The sequence below is a fragment of the Dipodomys merriami genome, unplaced genomic scaffold, assembly GCF_024711535.1.
Source record: "Dipodomys merriami isolate MVZ:Mamm:240054 unplaced genomic scaffold, mDipMer1.0.p SCAF_92, whole genome shotgun sequence".
Classification (NCBI taxonomy): domain Eukaryota; kingdom Metazoa; phylum Chordata; class Mammalia; order Rodentia; family Heteromyidae; genus Dipodomys; species Dipodomys merriami.
In genome coordinates, this window is record NW_027206535.1 from 3,877,245 (window position 1) to 3,890,434 (window position 13,190).

Sequence of the window (13,190 nt, forward strand, 5' to 3'; positions counted from 1 at the left end):
GGCTCAAGGTGATCATCCTTTCTACTGAGACTTTTTCTTTTCTTTCAGGTGCACATCCTGAAGTTTGAAGAGCTTAAATAAGAGGCTACACCAAACACATTACCTCTCATGTCTGCCTACCCTGCCCTGGAGGAGTGTTCTGTACTCTTAGTTTTGGCTGAAAAAGAAAATGCCAGTGTGCCCATCAGTGCCCATCATTGATAGGATTTCCATTTTGCTTTTACTTCCAAATCGCCTCTCAGAAAGGATAGTCTCATTTTTGTGTTTCTTCAGTTCCCAGATTTGGCAAGAAAATTTGAACCAAACCTGAGAAACTTCCATTAGGTTGAAAGCCTAAAGCAGCCAGCGCATTTTTCTGATCTTTTTTGTTTATATCCAAGAGCAAGACAAAATGCACTAAGATTCTAGAGAATGGAAGAACCTCCCTGCCTGGTTTTCCTGGGGTTGTTTCATGTAGTATCAGGTAGAAAGAGGCCATTTAGCTAGTGAGCTAATTAATGTTGGCATGTTTCACATATGGGGCGATTGATACATTGGACCACTACCCAGCCCTCAAAAACTGCTGCATAGCCAGGTGCTGGTGGCTCATGCAGGTAGCTCCTAGCTACTCATGAGGCTGGGATTATGGTTCACAATAAACTACTCAGAAAAAGCTGCAAGTGGTGCTGTGACTCAAGTGGCAGTGTGCTAGCATTGAGTACAGAGGCTCAGGGACCACTACCAGGCCGAGTTCTAGCCCCAGCACTGGCAGAAAAAAAAAAAAAAAGCAACTGCTGCAGCGAGATTGAGAAGCCCTGAAATGCTCACTTTGCTCCCAGTTTGCGGGCTCTGGGCCATGCAAACCTTGCTCTATTTAGATACTTAAGATATAAAGCATTTTGTTTCTGTTTATTAGAGAAAATCTCTTGACAGAGCCTTGTTTCTTGTGCATTGTAACTTTGTAAAAATCCTGAGCTTAAAGTCATAGAAGGGAGTGTTAGGTTTGAAAAATGGAGGATTCTCTTAGGTTGGTGTCACAATTCACAGCAGGTAGGTTTTTTTTTATGTCAAGTGAGCATCAATCCACTGTTTCTTTAAATAAATTTATTAGAGCCAAACTATTTAAATAATTTTATTTGTTTCATCCTTTGGTAGATGAGAAAAATACATTACAAAATACATTATACAGAGGACAGCTCACAGTACACGTTACTAAAAACACAATCTACATTCCAGCCAGGGCTGGTGATTAAGTTCAGAAGAAGCTGCAGAGGCTATGGAAACCAGATTTCGGCTCTATGGAATGAATTTTGCCCTTGTGACCCCTCTTTATTTCAGCCTCAGCATGTATTAGCACCCCTAATCAGGTGGGTGAGGACAGAATTGGAGCAGCATTGTGTAGGACTGTTAAAACTCTCTATCCACCTAAAGCAGCAAGACATGTGAAAGTCCCTCAAATGAAAGAGAACAGGGAAGATGACCAGGTTCAAATTGTGCCTCAAAACCACTACAGAACTTTTCTGGCCTTCTATACATTCCCAGTCAGCGGTCTCATATCTAGGTTTTTTCTAAGATTTGATCCTTCACTTCTTGGTGCTGCTGTTTCAATCTTTTACTCATAGGCAGTCCTAAGAATCTTAGCACAAAGCAAGCTGACGAGATGTAGGCAGCACCTGCCATATGCAAAGCCACACCCACACTTTCATAAAGCAGGTACACATAACAGCACCAACAGTTCCAACTTAGTATATACTCTCCCCACCTCACTTTCGCTTCCTAGGAGTTCCACAAGGCTGGGGAGAGTACACAAGTGCACAGAACCACCCCTTAGAGCTAACCATTTCCAGTAGGATTCAACAAAGGGGAATGGCATGAAAGAATCCACAGTTCTCCAAATCAGACAGTTTACTTCAGGGCCATGCCCGTCTTCTTACAAAATCAAATGAAGCAACCAACAGGAAGGTGAACTGCACACAACCATCCCATGCTAGTCAGGAGCCACTTTTCAAGAAGGAGAATAGCCAGTGAACTGAAGTTGAACTGAAGTTGTAGCTCTTCTGTAGCTGTGACTAGACACCACATGAACTCTTGGGCCACTTTGTCCCATCCCTGCTTATTTAGAATAGAGTGGCCTCTTTTGCCTCATTTTTTTCCTAGAAATTTGAAAACATACTAGAAGTGAAAAATAGTCCCTAGCCATTAAAACTATTTCAGCTGCTACACTAGTTCATCAGGCCAGGCTCCGCGTTCCAAGGGGCACAGGTGCTGGATGCTCCACAGGCCAGGAGAAATCTAGAGTGGACTAGGCAGGTGCTTCTGTTCTGCATCTCTTGTGCTGGTAGCAAAGCAGCCTCTCATCTCTACCAAAGCACCTGGTTCTCTTCCCCCCACCTCCCAAACAGTCAGGGGATGGGGGTGGGGTGGAATGTGGGAATAAAAATAAAGATGAGTCAAGACCAGCATCTTCAAATTAACAAACTGTAATTGTTTTCCCAAAGATACATTTTTTCATACACATCCATCATACACTGTAACCAAAAAAAGCAGTGTACATGAAATAAGAGAAAATAAATTAAAAATCCATAGCATAGGTAAGGAGGCTCTAGTCTGGAGCACAGCTGAGTTCCCAGCAATATAAGGAGGCTCAAGAGTTTCTTTATAAGAATGCCTGCTAGCAAGGGTTCCAGCAAGGTGGTTGGTTGGTCTGTAGTCAGTCTTGAGTACTTGAAACAGTTCTGTGTTTTGTTTTTGTTTGTTTTTTCCTTAGCGTTTAGAATAGCCATCATTGTCCTGCAATAGGCAGAGCTATCACGTCCAGGAAAAATGAGGGAGGGAACCACAGAGGCAGCGTGAGATCCAAATACAGCATTCAAAGGTAATTGGTCCAGTGGTGCCTGGGGAAGGAGGGAAGGGATGACACTCCAGAGTTAGCCGTCTTCCTTTGGGGGTGTGTACCAGCCTGCAAGAAAACAACATATAGTGAGGGCAAACCAATGTACCCCCACCCAACTCCAATCCTCAAGGACACCTATTGTTCCAGGCAAGATCCTAGGAAGGCTGTCCAACAGGAGGCTGCCTACCTGGAGGTTATAAGGAGAGGGAGAATGAGGAGCCCAACCTGAAGTGACAGAAGAGCTAGATGAGCTTTTTACAGGGTGGTAGGCAGAGGGAAGCAGCAAGCTACCCATGAAACCACCACTGGTGCTTCTCTAGAAGAGTGGTGTTAGCCACCTTCAGGCCTTCTCTGGACAGTGAGCAGGTAGGTGCTGGGTTAATGGGTGCTATGGCTCAGAAACCAAAAAAGGGTTCTTGCTATTTGGCTGAAGTGAAAACCTGGGCCTGGCAAGTGTCCGGCTCGCTTGGGGGCCTGGCTCCAGCCTCACCGTTTTTTTCGTGGATCTGCACCAAGGACTTGTAGGACTGCTGTGCTCTTGTCAGACTGTATTGAGACTGGGAAGAGGAAACCACCAGATCAAGCCATGGCCAGCAGCGGCCTTACTGCCCCTCACCTTGCACAATCTTACACCTAGGGACCCAGGTGTCCCAGCACCCCAGCACTGCACTCTGGTATAACACTTAAGTACCCTGGCCTTCGAAGTCCCCTAGTGACAGTGCTGTAGCCTTCCCAATTCAGACCTGCGGAAAAGTCTAGAAATGCCAAAAGTCTGATGGTGACCCTCAGGCCAATGTCCTGCTCTTCCCACTACTGCCTCCCCAGGCCCTTTCCTCCAATGCCACCAGCCCAGAGATCTTATTCTCTTGGTGCCTCAAAGGCAGCCTTGGTTTGCCAGTGATCCAAACTGTACTTGGCTCTAGCACCCCCTCCAAGTGCAGGCCCAAGCCCCTTACTTTGTTGGCTCCAAACTGCACCCGTGCTTTCCCCTTCACCAGTGTGGCGCTGATCTGCATGATCACTGACTCTATGGAGTAGGCACTGCTCCAGCCCTGAGGCATGGGAGGGACAAAACAAGCAAGTCAAGACACATCTTCCAGAGACACCACCTGCTGTTTCTCAAGGAAAGCAGCTGCTTCTATCAAAGGGTCCCTGCCCTTCACCCCCAGTACAGCCACCTGTCTAGGTCAGTGAGTACAGGCCATGACTGGCTGAAAGAGCCACATTATCCTTGTAATAACAACACCATAGGTCGGGTGAAGTTCTGCCCAGCCCACCCAGGCCAGGCCAGTCAACAGTGTGAGACAGGCTCACCTGCTTGGTGAGAAGTTCCATGCAGATGGCACCTCCGCCAAGAACATATCTGCAGAAGAAAGACCAGTTAGATGTACCTGGTTAGAGCTATGTCCCTTCTTTACCCTCTGCCTTAGGAGTCACCCTCACCCAGCCACTCACCCTCCAGAGAGGACTGGAGACACAACCCTGACGAATGGTGGGTCAAAAGGAAAGTTATCCTGAGAGAGAGAGGGGGGGGGCGGGGGAAGACAGCAGTCAGGGAATAGAGGCCAGTGTCCTTGCAGGACAGACAGGGAAGCCTAAGTCAGGGAGGAAGAGATGGGAATGGAAAGTCTTACTTTAAAGGAGAAGTTAAGTAGGATGAAGTCGGCCCCTTCCTTCTCTTTGAGGATCTGGAGATCATTGTGCAAAGCGCTGTCCTGGTCAACTCTATGGGAGGAGTCTGGCTCAGTCTCCTGGTCAGAGCTCAGGAGCCTCCCAAGGTTTCCACTGCCCAAACCCACTTCTAGGATCCTGCAGTCAACATGCTTGATAGGACTGCCTGGGAGATCCCAACAGATACTCCACTCACATGCTCCCCAACCTCCTTTTTCATCCCAGAGTCCCCACTCACTTGAGGAGTTTGACATTCCAATCATATAGACTATCATTCACTAGTTCGACTGCATAGTTTCCTGGAAGGAGAGATGAATTAGTAGGATGGTCAAAATGGAAAAGGGCCCCATATGCAGATCCTTCTCCCTGAGAGAAAACAAAGACCCCAGGTTTGCCCCAGATGGACATGCATACAATCTGTGCCACTGGCTTGAGGGGTTGCATTCTTGGTTCATAAAATTCATGAGCATTCACATAGCCCAAGACCTTTTGAGGTCCTTGCCATGATCATTGTGTTTACGAAATACTGCCGTGTGGGCCCCACTCTGGGGGCAAACATACCGCCTTTGAAACTCTGTGATCGGTATATATCCCTGAGCTCCTTCATCAGCCTGTCAGTGGCCTGCACCGAGCCAGACACTGCACCCTGCAAAGGAGGGTTCACAGAACATTTGTCATATGGTCTGGAAACATACATGCTGGACCTTAGAGGCAAGTCTGGCAGCTTGCCCAGGATGTAGGGAAGGATGAGACACATCCAAAAAAGGAGCTAGCTCCTCATACTGACATTGATGGTCTTATCTCTTCCCAGTCTGCACCCACCAACCCTTCATCCAGCTTCTTTCTGTAAGGCACGTACATTTAAGTAATCTTGCCTCTGGTTCTTTTTAATTTTCTCTAGAATGGCCAAGTTTTCTTTTCCGATGCCATCATCTTCAGATTTCTTGCCCTCAGCTGGCTCTTCCTCTTTCATTTCATAGTGATCTAGGTCTTCTGTGTCCTAGGATAGGGTAGGTGAGTGGAGAGAGGAGAAAGTTACCAACATAGGCATCAGTACCAGTATCATCAGGCCTGAAACAGCAGTCCATGTAGCAGTCTTTTTGTTGTTGTGGTAAGACTAGGACTAGAACTTGGTACCTGATGTTTTGCTCATTGGCTGGCAAGCTACCAACTGGGCCACACCTCCAAGCCTTCCATGTAGCAGTCTTATCAACACAACACTGTTCCCAGTTCTGGAATACTCCCCAGTCCCATTTCTTCCATGGTCTAAAAACCAAAGCATTCTTTTCTTCCCCTTTTCAGTTTTCAAGCCACAGTAGAGCTAGTAAGGACCTATGTTCCCCATGACCACTCCACTCCAACTGTCCCTCAAAAATTGTCCCTTGGTGGTAGAAACTCCACCCTAGTTTTAACAGAATGACTTTGATTTGACCATGTGACTAGTTCATGTTTCACCAAGTGAAACTACTGCATCCAGGAGTCCTGAGGCCCCCAGGTCTAAAGGAAAAATGAGATTATAAATCTCTTCTTTTTCCAATAAATTCAGAGCCTGAATCAGCTATACAGAAGTACCACTGAGCCAAGACTGAAATGAGAAAGGAGGTACTGCATGGGAGATGGTAGGGGTTAAGAATAAAATTAGTGACATTTTTTGTTGGTCGTGGGGCCTGAACTCAGGGCTTCGGCAATGTTCCTGAACTTCTGTACTCAGGCTAGCGCTTTACCACTTTGAGCCACAGTTCAAAGTCACTTTTGGTTTTCTGGTGGTTAATTGGAGATAAAAGTCTCATGGACTTTCCTGCCCAGGCTGGCTTTGAACTGTGATCCTCAGGTCTCACGTAGGATTACAGGCATGAGCTACTAGCACCTAGCTAAAATTAATGACTTCTTCACCCTGCTCTACTTAACCAGCAGTTCTCTGTGCACAGGGAGAGGAGGCAATGATCTTTAGGATTTACCCCTTAGTCAGATGTTGAGGGTGTGGTGCAGAGGGCTGAACACCGGATGGAGCAAGTTCCATGCCTCACTAGCATCTATGTCAGTCTTAACATCTTTTCAAAGTTACAGAGGCTGGGACATTAATCTGATGCTAGGAAACAAAATGATCAGCGACTCTCAGTTTGGCTAAATATCCTAACTTCCTATTACACCAGCAACCATCATCTACTCAATGTTTACAATGTCAGGCTCTACACACACAAAGTTCTTTCATTCTCACAACTGCTTTATTATTCTATCACTATCTCTATTTGACAAATGAGAAAGCAGAGGCCTATTGAGGTTAACTGTCACACCCGAAGTCATAAGAGTATTTGTTAGCAGAGCTAAAACTTAAATCGACCTCTTTCTGATTCTTAACCATTGTTATAGTCTGAAAAAACACGAGTTTTTAAGCAGAAAATATGAGATAAAATGTCAGCAATTATCATGTACTGTTTTGAAGCATTTTATGTAAATGCTTCATTTAATCTTCAAGGCAACTATCCTATCTCACACCTAAGAAACATGCAATTTAGTGAGATATGTAAGTAGAACTCCCCAATTAAGATATCCAGGATGCAAATTCAGGTCTGTCTGATTTCAAAGCCATCTGGGATTAAGCTTGTCAAATATTTACTTGGTTTTAACAGATGTGCAATGAAATGCTTTCAACGGCTGGATAGAGGTGCCTATCTCCTTAACTACACTGGCTATTCTTCTACGTCAGTAAACCTGTCTTTATTACTGTGATACTTTTATCCAGACTGGAACTCCGTTTACAGTGGATAATCAATGCTGTTGACAAAAGCTTCTTGCCTATGCCACCTTAAATGGCGAGCCTACCTCAGGCATCTCCTCATCTTCATCTTCTGAAGACACTTCTTCCTGTGTGCACTGCAGTGGGGGAAGGGGGAGAAGATAGAGATCAGAACCCCAGTAGTTTGCTAGAATGCAGCCTCTGACCTACTCCTCTGGGCCTCTGGGGTCTGGGAGTTGCACACTTGCCCATAAAGCTACTAGTCTTTCCACCAGCCAGATCTAAATAGAAGCAAGAGCCCAGGGAATAACTTTTAACCAGCCCATTATTCTACCATATTCCAAAAATACAAGAGAGGAAAACTGACTGCCCTAGTCATCTACCTCACAAATCCTAGCTTAACTTTCCAAAGAACTATTCCTTTATTTGATCTTCTCTGAACTGACATTGCATTCTTGTTTCTAAACAAGGAGCCTGGGTCCCCAGTGGCCACCAACTGCTACTGCTGAGAAAATGGTAAAACCTCCCCTGCCCTCAGCCTGAAGGATACTGTCCAAGAGTGGGGTTTTGACAGGAGGTGAAGCTGGTATTGCCCTATCTAGCTAGATTCCCATCTGGAGAAGAGGCTGAGAGTCACATGTGTTTTGGGGAGTAGGTAGGGTAGGGAGAAACAACTACAGATTCATCTCAATTATCAAGCATTTATTGAGTATGTCCATGGGACAAACTCCATGGGCTTCAAACTCCTCAGTTGCTCACCTGTTCTGCTGGCAAGGGCTGATCCAGCATCTCCACATCAGGATGCTGAGGGAGGTTGTAGAGTTTACACAGGTCAGAGATGATCCTCTTCAGATGCTGCAAGAGCTGAAGTAGGGACCAGAGACGTCAAATACTCCTTTCCCATTCCAATCTCGACAGCTGCACAGGTGAGTTATTAGCTCAAATCCCAAATTGGTACCTAGTTCTCTAAACCATGTGGCTGTGGGATTGGATCTCTTGGTTGAACAACCCTAGGAACTAAAGGAATCTGTCCTGGCTTCAGTAAGCAAGTCTGAAGAAATTTGCCCCAAGATGTTTATAGCCTGGGGTACCACCCACATTCCAGATCTGGTTTCCTCTCACAGGGTACCTTTGTGACATGAGCCTCATTCATGTGCTCCTATCCCATGGTCTCCTCACCAAAGTATTCCCTTTCTTTATGTCCACCAGCCTCTCCAAGACAGCAGCCAAGTTTGGGTCATCAGACTCCACGGACCAGATGGGGGGCACAGCAGGGTAGGATTCCTGAGGGGAAAGAATAAGGGAGAGCAGACACAATGAGTGACTCTGAGAAAGGTCAGATTTTTGCTTGCCCTCTTCCTCCCAAGACTTGTAGCCCCTCTACTTTCCCATTCCCATGCCTACACACTCCTAAGCCCAGCGCAGCAGATCAGTGTCTAACCAAGCAACTCCCAACAAAACCTAGACTGAAGAAAAAAAAAACAGGCCCTGGGGAGGATCTTTTCCAAGAGGCAACCGAGACCCTTTTTTTCTTTCCTACAGAGTAAAGACCAGGGAAAGTAACACAGCTAAACTTGATAAATAACAAGGGGATTCCTATCTACTCTCCTACCACTCAAGAATCCTACACCTGAAGTTTTCCTCACACCCAGGTGAGAGTACTCCAATCCTTCTGCTTTCCAAACTCTGGAATGTGCGGGGAGAGTGGTGTGACAAAGCAGACTGTAGCTTACTAGGGGAGGAAGAACAAAAATTATACCTCTAGAAGCTAAGAGTAAAAGGATGTCAGGAAGAACCTCTCCATCCCACTAGCAACAGAGTACCTCTAAGACCAATTCTCCTCACTTCTCTCTTGGGAGCTTGCAACCTTCACAGTCCAGGCGTGGGTTAGAGGACTGTGCATGGCAGGGTGGGAGAAAGGAGCCTACGCTGCTGACATTCCCAGCATTCCTGAGCCAGAGTGCCAAATGCAGCCTGACAAGGCTCCCCCTACCCAAATCAAGGAGGCAGGTTCAGACTGAGAGATTCCTTTATAGGGCCTCAGGGACTTCTGAGGACTCCCCTCACCCCTACCTCCTATTAACTTTCTGACAAAGACAAAAACAGTTGATGGTCCCTGAGAACTAAACAGGGGTAGATGGATGAAGCAAACCTCTCCTTGAAGAATTAGAAGCTTAATTGAGAAACAAAATTAAATCTTGATTTTTTTCTACACATGCCAAGGAAACCTACCCAACTCCTACTGGGGTTCTTACCACTGCCAATAATCCTCAGTGCTGGTAGGAAAAAAAATGATCAATGATATTCAAATCTTCACCTAACTAAGCCAACTCCTGGTCTTTCAATGGTAACCAGAGGGAAGGAGAGAAAAATGGGAGAGAGAAATGGAACACGAGAGTTTGGTGGAGTACTAACCACACCAAACACATTTATCTCACCAAACCATGATTTGGCCTAACTGAAGAAAAGAGATAGAAAATACCACATAAATTGAATTCAGGCCTCCAAGTAACACAGAATTCACAAGTCTTCTTTCCTCCCTAGTCTGCCTGCTTGGGTAAAGGTATTGCTCATTAACTACCTGCCACACAAGGAGGAGATCACCACAGCAAGAACTATCAACTAATCCTAGTGCCGTAGAAATACAGAGGCAGGCAATCCCAAATACACAAACACCCAAACCTCCTCAGGACACATCTGAAGTAGAATAAGGCAGGACATATGGAAGGTCTCTTTGCTAGTCTAGTACACTTAGGATGGAATGATGTCCACTGGGGAGAAATGAAACTGTTGTACTGCACAGAATAAAAAGGGTGGCCTAGGCACATTACATTACTATCACTACCAGGAAAAGCAGCAACCTAGGGCGATTGGACATATCCACTGGGAACAGTGAGGGGAGTGGCAGATCTGTTACCAGCTGAGGCATAAAGAGGAGAGTTAGAGGTTACACCAGAATAAAAGAACCTTAACGAGGGAAAGAAGAGGAACCAATGAACTGCAAACTATCACTTAAAGATTCAGAGTCAAGAGGGGCTTCAGGAGGGATACATAGGCAGGGAACCCACAGGTGGTAAGTCAAAGGAACTACTAAGAAGGGGTCATGGCAGAAATGTGCAGTTCCAGGCCAGGTCCTTCCAGCTGGGGTTAGGGCAGAGGCCTGGAACCTTGTAATTAGAGGGGGGTCGAGGAAGGGAGAGAAAGGGACATTCCCAGGTAGCATGGCAAAGTTGTGGCGGGGCAGTCAAAAGGAACTAAAATCATCAACCCTGGGACATGTGGTGGGTCTGTGGAAGGGGGTTAATTAAGAGACCATATGTCGGGGTGTCCCTCGTTATCTGGGGTCAACAGGGGAGAATTTTGAGTGCTCGGAAGAACCTCAAGCTGCACAAACAAGTGTAACCTAGAGAGAAGGCGCCGAACCCCAAGAGGGGCTTCGGCCTCTTCAGGTCCTTCGAGAGCCAAAGGCTGTATGGTTTGGTCCCGAGTCCGTGACAAGGCCCCCCCCCTCCCCAGGGGCGCACGCGAGAGGGTCCTCACCGTGATGTTGCAGTGGATGCGGACGGGATCTCCAGGCACCGACCCCCGTGGGGGGAGATGCGGTCCGGGTGCGGCCCCCGCCCCGGCCCCTCCGGCTCCAGCCAGCAGGAACTCGCAGCTTAGCTCGTCGAGGCAGGCGCTGGCAATGCGGAAGCGCTCGTGGCCGCGGTGGAAGATGGACTCGAGCAGCTTGAGCTCCCGCCTCAGGCAGGGCCCCGGCCCCGGGCCCCCACCTGGGCCGCCCCCGGCCCCCGGCGCCGCCCCCTGGCCCCCCAGCTGCTGCCCCGGCCCCGGCTGCTGCTGCCCCTGCGGCTGCGGCTGCTGCATCCTCCGCTCCGCTCCGCTCCGGGGCCGGCGGGCCGGGAGCCTCCCGCCTCCGCTCCGGGCTCCGCCGCCGCCGCCGCCGCGGTCCGCACTTCCTGATCCCCCCTTCGCCAAGATGGCGCCGCCGCCACCTCCGGGACAGGGCCCCCCCCCTCCGCTCGCTAGCCCCCCCCCCCGGCCGCCGGAAGCCGCGCGCCCCTCCTCCTCCTTCTCCTCGGGGCCCCGCCTCCGTCCCCTCACGTGACCTCCCTGCGCTGGCCCTCTCCACGTGATGTGTCCTCTTTCCCGCCCCCTAGTTCGCTCCTGTCACCCTGTACATGTGACCAGGGGCTTCAAGCTCTCCTCTTTTAGCGCTCTCGGTGCGTGCTTACGTACGTCGTGCGTGCGCACGCGCAGCGGCTCTTCGCCGGCTCTCCCCTCTCACGTGACCCGGCGCCGCGTGCTCCCAGGGGCTCCCCGCGCGGGACTCTTGTTTCCTGCTCGGGGCCCCTCTTTCTCCGCCCCCCGAGCGGCGAGCGTGCGGGCCGCTCGGATAGCCGGGAAGAAAGGCATGCAGGCGCCGTTGTGTGGTCTTTATTCCGTGCCCCTGACTCGGGTCCTTGGGGCGGGGGCACTCTGCCGGTGCCGGGGTGGGGGGCGGAGAAGGTCGAGTCTTCAAACTGAGATGTGAGTGGGGGGGGGGTCCCGGAAGGAGCCTGGGACTTAACAGTACCTGAGGTTTGTTTGTTCCATCCCCTGGTTGTGTCTCTTCGGTGTGCCCTTGGGTTAACCACACTCCCGTCGAACCTGTTTCTCCATCTCTACAGTGGCTCTGAAGAGCAGGATATGCCCGTTTTGTTTATTCCCAAGGATCCGATGAGAGCAGACTGAGCTCGCGCGGTCAGTTAGGTCTGAGGGATAGTCTGTATCTGATCTTTGGTGCTTTTCAGACTCCATCGTTCTGGATGAAGTTGGGAGAGGGGTGACCCTGGCTTCCTCCACAGACCCGAAAGAAGTGCGTGCATCACTCTTATAGCAGTGGGTTGGTAGGAGACCGCCGGGGGGCGGATTTCGTTCTTCCTGTTGCCTCCCAAGCCTTGTCTTAGTGATTCCCCCGGCCCTCCAAGCAGCTGCGGAGAATTGGCGACCGTGCCTCCAGGTCTCACTAGATGGCGCCATCACAAAGGACAAAGCTGGCTAAGGTTCCAGAAATCCAGAGCTTGTAGTTCCTTTGCCAAGGGCAGATGTCAGCTCGTGGTGGGGCCTGGTAAGTTCTGCTAGAGCAACATAGTGTGTGACCCATTGGCCTGTTGCCACCGGAAGGCAATATGGCCCACTTGGACTAAGTGAATTAGTTAGTCTGTTGGCAGCCAATTGTGTACATTGGTAGTGGGTGCTGGGCCACTGGTTTATCCATTCAGTAGATAAACACAAGGCTTTTAGTTGGCCAAGTTCACCTTCAGAGATTTAAAGACAGCATATTTCTGATTCTCTTGGGGGCTGATTATTTTGAGTAGCCTGAACATTTAGCTACATGCCACCTTTGTTTCTGTATGTGGCTGGTAGTGTAAAAGGCTATGGTAAACCAGGTGCTTGGGGTTCATGCTTGAAGCCCTAGCTACTCATTAGGCTGGGATCAGAGGATCACAGTTGGAAGACATGCGGGACAGGAAAAGTCTGAGAGACTTTATTTCCAATAAACTACAAAAAAAAACAAACCCAAAACTAAAACAAACCCTGAAAGTGGAGCTGTGGCTCAAGTGGTAGAGTGCTATCTGAGCACAAAAGCTCAGAAACAGTGTCTAGGCCCTGAGTTCAAGCCCCAGGACCAGTGTGCATGCACATTCATGTATACACACACACACACACATTATGGCAAGAATCCCAGTTTATTGAGTACTTCCTGAACCAGGACATTTTGTAAATATTTCTGAATCTTCCAACAATGTTACAAAGTAAGTATTTATTTTTATCCCTGTTTTATATAAATAGGTAGAAGAGTGACTGCTCAGGGATACAAAGCTACTCAGCAGAGTTTTGGGTCTGTTTGTGAAGACCATGCCCTTC

At 48.5% G+C, this 13,190-nt stretch overlaps 2 protein-coding genes across 4 annotated transcripts in view; one reads left to right on the forward strand and one right to left on the reverse strand.

Annotated features, from left to right (window-relative positions):
• Tdrd10 (tudor domain containing 10) overlaps window positions 1-1,092 on the forward strand; it is a 32,809-nt gene extending 31,717 nt beyond the window's left edge. For both annotated transcript variants that reach the window (XM_070013955.1, XM_070013953.1), the window contains exon 13: window positions 49-1,092. In XM_070013955.1, the coding sequence (XP_069870056.1) occupies window positions 49-81 (33 nt within the window). In that variant the 3' untranslated portion in view covers window positions 82-1,092. The remainder of the gene's footprint in view (window positions 1-48) is intronic.
• Window positions 1,093-2,443: 1,351 nt separating this feature from the next.
• Window positions 2,444-11,247, reverse strand: Ube2q1 (ubiquitin conjugating enzyme E2 Q1). Of its 2 annotated transcripts, XM_070013952.1 has the most exons (13): window positions 10,821-11,245; window positions 8,460-8,564; window positions 8,040-8,144; window positions 7,367-7,417; window positions 5,403-5,543; window positions 5,105-5,189; window positions 4,782-4,842; window positions 4,507-4,597; window positions 4,328-4,386; window positions 4,187-4,235; window positions 3,829-3,924; window positions 3,363-3,429; window positions 2,444-2,938 (listed from the first exon to the last, which is right to left on the reverse strand). In XM_070013952.1, exons 1-13 carry the CDS (start codon window positions 11,145-11,147, stop codon window positions 2,907-2,909), a joined length of 1,269 nt encoding a protein of 422 aa, XP_069870053.1. In that variant the 5' UTR covers window positions 11,148-11,245; the 3' UTR covers window positions 2,444-2,906. The 2 variants fall into 2 exon arrangements, with proteins under 2 accessions (XP_069870053.1, XP_069870052.1); XM_070013951.1 differs by lacking the exon at window positions 3,363-3,429 and having other exon boundaries at window positions 10,821-11,247.
• Window positions 11,248-13,190: the final 1,943 nt, after the last annotated feature.